Raw genomic sequence first — 10,064 nt, forward strand, 5'->3', positions numbered from 1 at the left:
CCCCGTGGCCGGTCAGGTCCAAGCGGGAGTTGGAGCTGTCGGAGTTGAAGAAGGCACTGGAGGAGGAGGCCCGGAACCATGAGGCGGTGGTGCAGGAGCTGAGGCAGCGGCAGACCCAGGCCCTGGCGGAGCTGGGAGAGCAGCTGGATCAGGCGCGACGGGTACGAGGGAGCCGCGGAGGGGGAGGGGTTGGGGGGAGGCGGCCGCTCATCTGTCTGCCCCGGGGGATCCGGGCCGCTGACCTCTGCTCTCCCCCCAAGCTTCTGCCCTATCTGGGCAGAGGGGGCCGGGATGGGGGCAGGCAGGGCGGGGGCCGGAGCAGGGCTGAGGACTGCGGCTCCACCCCTGGCAGGGCAAGGCGGCGTGGGAGAAGATGCGCGTGACCCTGGAGGTGGAAGTGTCGGATCTGCAGTCCGAGCTGAAGGGGCTGCAGGCGGCCAGGCAGGAGGGGGAGCAGCGGCGGCGGCGGCTGGAGGGCCAGCTGGCCGAGCTGCAGGCCCGGGCCGGAGACGGGGAGCGCTCGCGAGCCGAGGCCACGGAGAAGCTGCAGAGGGCACAGGTGCTGGGGACTGGGGGTTGGGGAGAAAGAACCTGGCCCGGTAAAGAGCATCCTCCCCGTCCCCCTCCTTCACCGTCAGCACCATCTCCACCACCACCGTCATCACAGTGGTCACCACCGTCTCAGTATCCATCGCCCCCATCGTCACCACCACCACGGTCCCCATCACCGTCACCGCCACCATCGTATCCACCGTCATGCCCACCAGTCACCATCACCATCACAGTCCCCATCATCACCTCCGTCACAGACACAGTCCCCTTCACCATCGCATTCACCGTCATCACCGTCACCGTCACCGCCACCATCCATTCAGTCCATGGAGCGCTTACTGTGTGCAGAGCACTGTACCGAGCGCTTGGGAATTACAATTCAGCGACGAATAGAGACAGTCGTCACCCACAGTGGGCTCACAGTCTAGAAGGGAGGAGACAGACATCAAAACAAGTAAACAGGCATCAGAATAAATAAATGGAATTATAGATATATACACATCATTAGTAAAAAGAAATAGAATTATAATTATAAATATGTACGTATATACACAAGTGCTGTGGGACAGGGAGGGGGGTAGAGGAAAGGGAACGAGTTGGGGCGATGGAGAGACCACCACCATCAGTGCCCGTCACAATCCCATCATTACCACCACCGTCATCATCACCGCCACCACCATCCCCCTTGCCATCACCGTCACCACCATCCCTCTCCCCGCCCCCCACCACACCCCTTGATCTGACCGCGCCCTCTCCTCCCGTCCGCAGGCCGAGCTGGAGAGCGTGTCCGGGGCTCTGGGCGAGGCAGAATCCAAGGCCATCAAACTGAGCAAGGAGCTGAGTGGCGTGGAGGCCCAGCTGCGTGACACCCAGGTGCCCGGCGTTCCCCGTCTCCTGACATCTCCGGCCTCCTCCTCTCCCTCCTCCTCCGCCACCCCGCCCCACCCCTCACCTCCTCTGCCTACCACCACTCTCCACCCATCCCCCTCGGCCAACTCACCTCCCCTTACTCCTTAGGCCCCCGGCCTCGGTCCCACGTTCCGGGGCCTCCCTGGTGACGATCTGGGTTTCCCCTCACCCACTTGTGCTGTCCCCCTTTCTGCCCCTCTCCCATCGACCCCCAGCGAGTCCCACCTCTCCTGCCCCACCTTTCCCGCCGTCCTCCTCCCTGACAGACCGCCCCCGGCTCCCACCCCCCAGGAGCTGCTGCAGGAGGAGACCCGGGCCAAGCTCGCGCTGGGCTCGCGGGTGCGTGGGCTGGAAAGCGAGGCCGCGACCTTGCGCGAGCAGCTGGAGGAGGAATTGGCTGCCAAGGAAAGCGCTACTCAACAGCTGCAGGCCACCCAGCTCCAGGTCCGCGGGGAGGGGATTGCGGCCGGGGGAGCTGAGGGGAGCGGGGGGGCCCGGGGATGCCCCCGACCGGGCCTGACTCTCCTTCTCCCTCCCCTCCCGCAGCTGTCCGAGTGGCGGCGGAAGCAGGAGGAGGATGCAGCGGCGGCCGAGGCCGGGGAGGAGGCCCGGCGCCGGGCGTCCCGGGAGGTGGAGGTGCTGGCCCAGCGGCTGAACGAGCGGTCCGAGGCGGCGGAGCGGGCCGAGCGGGGGCGGCGCCGGCTGCAGCAGGAACTGGACGATGCCACCATGGCGTTGGAGCAACAGAGGCAGCTGGTGGGCGGGCTGGAGAAGAAGCAGAGGAAGTTTGACCAGGTACCTGGAGGAGAGGGATGGGGGGGTGACCTCTGACCCCGGGACCTAGAGGGGCACCTCCCATACGACCCTCGAGTGTGTCCCACCCAACCCCTCTGGCATTTCCTTCTAGGACATGTCCCAAGTGTGTGTCTGTGTGTGTTTTGGCGGGGAATGAGGCTAGAAGGGCTGGAGAAGGAAAGAGATTCTGCACCTCCCCCTCACCCCCCAAGAGACACACACATGACTGCAAGCTCGTTGTGGACAGGGAGTGTGCCTGTTATATTGTTCTCTCCCAAGCACTTAGTACAGTGCTCTACACAGAGTAAGCATTCAATAAACATGAATGGCTGGCCCGTTGACCCCCACTCCCCCCCCCCACTTCCCCTCTTTGCTTCCCCCTCCCCTTCTCCATGACCTTGACCCCGGTGTCTGCATCTCTGCCCCCACCTGTGTCTGCATCTCTCTCTCCCCTCCCATCTCTCGGCCTCTCTGCCACCGACCCTCCGCCCCCGCTTACCTCCGTCCATCTCCATCCGTCTCTGCCCCCGTTCGCCGTCCCCCGAAGCTGCTGGCGGAGGAGAAGGCGGCGGTGCAGCGGGCAGTGGAGGAGCGAGATCGAGCGGAGGCGGAGGGCCGGGAGCGGGAGGCCCGGGCGCTGGCCCTGGCGCGGGCCCTGGAGGAGGAGAAGGAGCAGCGAGAGGATCTGGAGCGGCAGAACCGGACCCTGCGGGCCGAGCTGGAGGAGCTGGTCAGCTCCAAGGACGACGTGGGCAAGAGCGTAAGGCTTCCCCCCGGCCCCCGTGGCTCTGCCAGGTCCCTCCCACCCCGCCGGTCCCCCCGGCGCGCCCGCCGACCCTCCGTCCCTCCCGACAGGTGCACGAGCTGGAACGGGCACGGCGGGCGGCCGAGCAGCAGGCCGCGGAGCTGCGCGCCCAGCTGGCGGAGCTGGAGGATGAGCTGTTGTTGGCTGAGGATGGGAAACTGAGGCTGGAGGTCACGGCCCAGGCACTGAAGGCGCAGCACGAGCGTGAGCTGCAGGGCCGCGATGAGGCCGGGGAGGAGCGAAGGAAGCTTCTGGCCAAGCAGGTGGGCTGGTCGGGGGGGGGGGGGGGCGGGGCGGGGGGCGGGGGACTAGATCTGGGCTGAGCCGGCAAAAGTGGGAGCGGGAGAGGCCGAGGAGCAAGGGATGGCCGCTGACCGGCCAACCTGTCCCAGCATTCTCAGTGATAGTTGGTGTCGAGTTTGAGATCGACATAAAGGAGAAGCAGCGTGGTCTAGTGGAAAGAGGAGTCACGGTTCTTGGGTTCTAATCCCAGTACCGTCACCATGTCTGCTGTGTGACCATGGGCTAGTCACTTAACTTCTCTGGGCCTGTTACCTCATCTGTAAAATGGGGATGAAGACTTTGAACTCCATGTGGGACCAGGACTGTGTCCCGTCTGATTAACTGATATCTACCCCGGCGCTTACGACGGTGCCTGGCTCATAGTAAGCGCTTAATAAATACTTAAAAATTAGAAGAAAACCCAAAAAACAATCCCAGCTGTGCCACTTGCTGGCTGTGTGACCTTGGATAAGTCATGTAACTTTGCTGCGCCTCAGTTTCCTCCTCTGCCAAATGGGGATTCAATCCCTATTCTTCTTTCTGACACACTTGTACCTGCCGCCCCAGTGCTTAATACAGTGCTTAGCATATAGTAAGTACTTAAATACCCCAATCGTTGTCATTATTATGATCATCAGAGGTGTTAGATGTTACATCCCTAACTGCGAGGGTGGTACGTTAAGCAGGACAACTATTTTGCCATCCGTCTTGAGTATTCTCGGGTGCCACTGTTGAAGGTTGAATATTGCATCCTTGGCCAGTCTCCAGAAGGAATAATAGTAATAATGATAGTAATAATAATAATAACTGGTATTTGTTAAGTGTGCCAAGCACTGTACTAAGCGCTGGAGTAGGTCCAAGATAATCAGGTCTCCCAAGGGGGCTCACAGTCTGAGTAGGAGGAAGGACAGGTATTGAGTCCCCATTTTGCAGATGAGGTAACTGAGGCACAGAGAAGCGAAGTGACTTGCCCATGGCCACACAGCAAACAAGCGTCAGAGTGGGGATTAAAACTCTGATCCTCCAGATCCGGGCTCTTTCCACTAGGCCTGGCTGCGCCCTTATGGACTGAGAAAAAGGAAAGGAGCGTGGGGTGGGGGAGACAACAGGGAATCAGTCAACGGGATTTACGGAGCACCGACTGGGTGCAGAACACTGTCCTAAGCGTGTGGAAGACGATGGTACAGTAGGGCGGGGAGGCAGGCGGGAGGAGGGAAGTCCAGGGCCACCTGGGGCGGTCCCCTCACCCCCTGCCCCTCGACCCAGCTGCGGGAAACAGAGCTGGAGAGGGACGAGGAACGGAAACAGCGGGCGGCGGCGGTGGCCGCCCGGAAGAAGGCGGAGACGGAACTGGAGGAGCTCAAGGCCCAGACGGAAGGCGCCATCAAGGGCCGAGAGGAGGCTGGGAAGCAACTCAAGAAGCTGCAGGTGAGACCCCGGGAGGGTTGGGGGGCAGGGAGAGGGTCTCGAGAGGGCCAAGGGAGTCCTTTGGGGGACGGGAGAGGCTGGGGGGTGGGGAGGCTGGGCAGAGAGGACGGGAGGGCCTCCCCTGGTTCCTTTTATCTGGCTCTTTGTCCTCCGATTGTTGGCCGGAGGGGGTGGGTAGCCCTGATACACCCTGACACCCCTCTACTCTCCTCCAGCTGCATATGAAGGAGCTGTGCCTAGAAGTGGAAGAGTCCAGGACGTCCCGAGAAGAAATCTTCACTCAGTCCCGGGACAGCGAGAAGAGGCTGAAGGGGCTGGAGGCCGAGCTGCTGCGGCTGCAGGAGGTGAGAGCTGGGGGACGGGCCGGGGACCTGACCCGCGGCGGGGGGAAAGCCTGGGAAACTGCAGAGTGGGAGAAGGCCAGAGAATGTATGAATGTCAATCTATCAGTTAATGGTATGGATGGAGAGCGCTATACTGAGCGCCTGGGAAAGTACAGTACAACAGTTGGTAGACACATTCCTCGCTGTCAAGGAGCTTACGATCTAGAGGGGGGAGACGGATGTTAAAATAGATGATAGTAAGGGAAAGTAAAGGATGTGGACATAAAGCGCCGTTGGGGATTTGGGGAGAAGTACGGAAGGAGCTGGTAATGATTGTGAACATCGCTTGCCTCCCACCCACCTTTCTTGCCTCCCCCACCTGCTTTTCCTCCCTTACTCGCCCCCTCCCCTCGACTCCCCGCCCCCCGGTCCGTCTCTTTCATCGTCCCCCAACCCCCACTCAGGAACTGGCGGCCTCCGACCGGGCCAAGAGGCAGGCGCAACAGGAGAGGGACGACATGGCTGACGAGGTGGCCAACGGCAACCTAAGCAAGTGGGTCACATCACCACAGCCCCCCGGGACCCCCAAGCCCTCCCCATCTCCCCCATCTGCGTGAAGCTTCCCTGGACCCTGAGGAGCCCCGGTCCCTGACCTCCCCCCCCCACCACACCCCCACACCCCTTCCCCGCCCCCGTGCCCCGCAGGGCGGCCTGGTTGGAGGAGAAGCGGGTGCTGGAGGGGCGGCTGGGGCAGCTGGAAGAGGAACTGGAGGAGGAGCAGAGCACCGGGGAGCTGCTCAACGACCGATACCGCAAGCTGCTGCTGCAGGTCGGCGACCCCACCTACCCCCGAGCCCTTCTGTCCTCCCCCTTCCTCTCCACTCCTTTGCACTCCTCGCCCTCTGACCTCTCTCCTTGTCGCTCTTCTGACCTCCCTCATCCCCACTCCTTGCCCTCTGACCTGCCTCCTCCTCGCCCTTCTTCTTCCCTCTCCTCCCCACTCCTTGCCCCTCTGTTCTAGTAATAATAATAATGGTACTTGTTTAGTAGTATGTGCCAAGCACTGTTCTAAGCGCTGAGGTAGGTACAAGGTAATCAGGATGGACGCAGTCCCTGTCCCACATGGGCTACACTCTTAATCCCCATTTTCCAGATGAGGTAACTGAGGCCCAGAAAAGTTAAGTGGCCTGCCCAAGGTCACACAACAGACAGGTGGCGGAGCCAGGATTAGAACCCAGGTCCTTCTGACTCCAAGGCCTGTGCTGTCTCCACTAGGCCACGCTGTTCTCTCTCCTCATCGCCCCTCTGTCCTCCCTCCGCCCCGCCGCTTCTCACCCCTCTGCCCTCCCCCCCGCCCCCTACTCCATGCTGGCCTCGACCCTGACCCTGCCCCCGTCCGGAGCAGGTGGAGTCTCTGACCACGGAGCTGTCCACGGAGCGGAGTTTCGCTGCCAAGGCGGAGAGCGCGCGGCAGCAGCTGGAGCGGCAGGTGCAGGAACTGCGGGGGCGGCTGGGCGAGGAGGACGCCGGGGCCCGGGCCCGGCACAAGGCCCTCATCGCCGCTCTGGAGGCCAAACTGGCCCAAGCCGAGGAGCAGCTGGAGCAGGAGACCAGGTAGGGTGGTGTCCAGTCGGGTCCCGCCCGTCCCCGCTCCTCCAGAGAAGAAGGAGGAAGCTGAGGAGGGATGCGGGAGGCTGACCAGGCCTTCTCCATCCCGTCCTGTCCCCAGAGAGCGGATCCTGTCGGGGAAGTTAGTGCGCCGGGCCGAGAAGCGTCTGAAGGAAGTAGTGCTGCAGGTGGAGGAGGAGCGGCGGGCGGCTGACCAGTTCCGGGACCAGGTGAGGGCCGGAGATGCCCCCGCAACCCCTGCCCGGAGCCCAGGCCCGGCCGGGCCCCTCGGGCCCCTCTGAGGAGGGACGGGGTCCAGAGAGGGTGGAGGAGGGCGGGCGGGGGGCTCTGAACCCCGACCCCTCACCCCCGCCTCCCCTTGCCAAACACAGCTGGAGAAAGGGTCCCTGCGGGTGAAACAGCTGAAGCGGCAGCTGGAAGAGGCAGAGGAGGAGGTGTCGCGGGCCCAGGCCGGCCGCCGCCGCCTGCAGCGCGAGCTGGAGGATGTCACCGAGTCCGCCGAGTCCATGAACCGCGAGGTCAACACCCTGCGCAACAGGCTCCGGTACGGCCTCCGCCCGCCCCTCACCCCCGCGCCTCATCTCTCCCGGCACTCACCCCCTGCTCGTCTCTCACCACCTCCTCTCCCGGCCCTCACCCCCTCCTCATCTCTCCCCACCCCCCATTCTGGCCCTCCCACCTTCCTCATCTCTCACCACCTCCTCTCCCAGCCCTCATTCCCTCCTCATCTCTTTCCGCCACCACCCCCGGCCCTCACCCCCCTCCTCACTTCTCCCCTCTCCCCCCACCCGGTCCTCATCCCCTCCTTATTTCTCCCCTCACCCCCTCTCCCCATCACTACCTCTTCCCCTCCTCCCTGCACATAGGACCCGGGGGACCTGATTACTAGCCCCCAGCCCCCCCCCACACTTTACCCCAGCCCCTGAGGCTGGGGGGCAAACAGAGAGGGGGAGGACCAGGGAAGTGGAACGCCAGGGCCCGGTTGCCTCTGTCGGCCTGGGCCCCCTCCACTCCGTCTCTCTCCCCTTCCCGGGCACCTCAGCCACATGACTTCTCTCCACTTGTCTCCTTCTGCCTCGGTCACCTTTGGCTCTTCAGCCGCGGTCCCCTGACCTTCACCACGCGGACAGTGCGCCAGGTGTTCCGCCTCGAGGAAGGGGTGGCGTCCGACGAGGAACGGGAAGAGGCTGAGGGGGGAGGGCAAGCTCCCCAGCCCCCTGAGCAAGACGGGGCCGCGGCCCAGCCCGAGTGAGCCCCCGCCCCTACGGTCCGTCCCCCCCCCCCCCCCGCAGACTGGACGGGGTCCTCGGCCTCCCCGGCTCTCTCCAGGAATGGTACACCTTGGCCCCCCTTCCCTGCCCCCATTTCTTGCTTCCCACCCTCTGAGAAGGTGTCTGTCTGGTTGAGGCAGGCCCTTTAGCCCTTGTGAGGAAATCCCACCTCCCTGGTGGAGCCCAGCCACCCCCTCCCGCCTACCCAGAAAGGGGTGGGGACAGGAGTATAGGAAGCCCAGAGTGGGGTGTCATTTGCGGGGGGTCCGGATCGTCCAGACCTTCCCCCTAGTTCTCTCCTGACTCTCCCCCTGGGATCTGAGGCTCTTTCTGCAGCAATAAAAGGGGTGAGGGGTGACAGTCTTGTATCTCTCCCCACATCTGGGACTGGGGATCCCACCCCCACCCCCACCCCATCATCCCTCTCTCCCCCCACTTTGCTCAGATGGCTTGTGTGATTTTTTTTTAAGGTTTGAATTTCTCATCTGGGTGGGCCCTCTCTCCCCATGCCCCAGGATTTAGGGGCAAGATTGGGTCACCGAATAGGGTTCCTCTCCCCCTGAGCCCCGACCCGGGAGCAGCCACAGCACCCCAAAATAAATCAGAACTCGAACCTGACCCTGTAGTGTGGCCTCAGTTCTCTGGGGAGCGGTTAGAGGTGAGGACATCTGGGTTCGGCCCCTCCTGGAGGAGGCAAAGCGGGGGGGTTGGTTGAGGAATCTCAGAAGACCTCCGGCCCCTTCCCCTGCTGCTGTCCTCCCTGCGGAGTTGGGGGTCCTTTTCTCCCGAGCTCTGGTCTCTGGGGGAGTGGGGCCCCAGAACAGGTTGGGCGGGAGAGAGGGTGGGTCGAATGAAAGACCTGAGTGGAAGCAGCAGGCAAGGCAGCCAAGACGCTCATTAGGGTCCCTGTGAGCCCGGGAGGGAGTGGGAGGTGGGTTTTGGGGGGGTTGCTCAGCTTAATCTAGCTGGCTCTGGCACAGCTTCTCCTCCTACCCCTCCGCCTCCTCTGTTCCCTTCCGGCTGCCGAGCGTCCCGTCCCTTTCCCTCCCCCTCCATCGTGCTCAGTATTTTGTGTGGATCGGCCCAGGCCCCCAAGAATGCCTGGTCTTCCGGCAGCATGAGGGGGAGCCAGGACCATAGCCAGGACCCGGCTCCCTGCCCCCAGCCCAGCACCCCTCTCTTCCCCTGCTCCCTTGGCCCAGCACCCGACTCTTCCCGCATCGGTGTGGTGGATGGAGCCTGGGCCTGGGACTCAGAAGGTCACGGGTTCTAATCCCTACTCCGGCCCTTGTCTGCTGTGTGACCTTGGTGGTCGCTTCATTTTTCTGGACCTCAGTTTCCTCCATGAGGATGGAGACTGTGAGCCCCACGTGGGACAAAGATCGAATCAAACCCAATTTGTCTGTAACCACCCCAGTGCTTACTACAGTGCCTGGCACATAGCAAGCACTTGAATACCATCATTATTATTATCTTCCCCTGCTACCCCGGCTCAACCCCCCATTGATTCGGCTCCCCAAGCTCGGTGACCCAGACCTCGCCCGCTCCCCAGCCCACGTTCTCCCCCACCCATACCCCAACATCCCCAGCTGCCCTCCGGCCCCAAGCGCCCCCCACCAGGGCTCCTCTTGCCAGACTAGCCCCCACTCCCCGTCAAGAGCCTCACACTCTCCCCCTTCAGACCCTCGGGCCGCCAACCCCCGCCCTCAGCAGCTGCTCGACACCCATCCGGCGGGGTCCTGGTTCCCAGGGGCTGGGAGTGAGCTGCAAGGCCGGGGAGGAGGGGTCCGGCCACTCAAGACCTTCTCAGAGGCCCCTCTTGCCTTGCACAAGAAAAGAGGAGGCAGACATAGAGAAGCAGTATCGCCTAATGGATAGAGCCTAGACCTGGGAGTCAGAAAGACCTGGGTTCTAATCTCAGCTCTGCTACTTGTCTGCTGCGTGACCTCGGTCAAGTCACTTTACTGTGCCTCCGTCCGTTCGTCTGTACAATGGGGGTTAAGACTGCAAGCCCCCTGTGGGAGAGGGACTGTGTCCAAGCTGGTTAGTTTCTACCTCAGGGCTCAGTAC

At 62.8% G+C, this 10,064-nt stretch overlaps 1 protein-coding gene across 1 annotated transcript in view; it reads left to right on the top strand.

Moving 5' to 3' along the window:
• Window positions 1–8,612, top strand: part of MYH14 (myosin heavy chain 14) — a 28,473-nt gene extending 19,861 nt beyond the window's left edge. The window contains 15 exon segments of the mRNA XM_029073588.2: window positions 17–161; window positions 353–559; window positions 1,321–1,425; window positions 1,753–1,905; window positions 2,008–2,256; window positions 2,804–3,016; window positions 3,112–3,324; window positions 4,610–4,771; window positions 4,987–5,115; window positions 5,559–5,647; window positions 5,800–5,923; window positions 6,500–6,708; window positions 6,824–6,932; window positions 7,095–7,267; window positions 7,822–8,612. Coding sequence (XP_028929421.1) covers window positions 17–161; window positions 353–559; window positions 1,321–1,425; window positions 1,753–1,905; window positions 2,008–2,256; window positions 2,804–3,016; window positions 3,112–3,324; window positions 4,610–4,771; window positions 4,987–5,115; window positions 5,559–5,647; window positions 5,800–5,923; window positions 6,500–6,708; window positions 6,824–6,932; window positions 7,095–7,267; window positions 7,822–7,975 — 2,434 coding nt within the window. The 3' untranslated portion in view covers window positions 7,976–8,612.
• Window positions 8,613–10,064: the final 1,452 nt, after the last annotated feature.

This window comes from Ornithorhynchus anatinus, chromosome 10 (assembly GCF_004115215.2).
Source record: "Ornithorhynchus anatinus isolate Pmale09 chromosome 10, mOrnAna1.pri.v4, whole genome shotgun sequence".
NCBI classification, from domain to species: Eukaryota; Metazoa; Chordata; class Mammalia; order Monotremata; family Ornithorhynchidae; genus Ornithorhynchus; species Ornithorhynchus anatinus.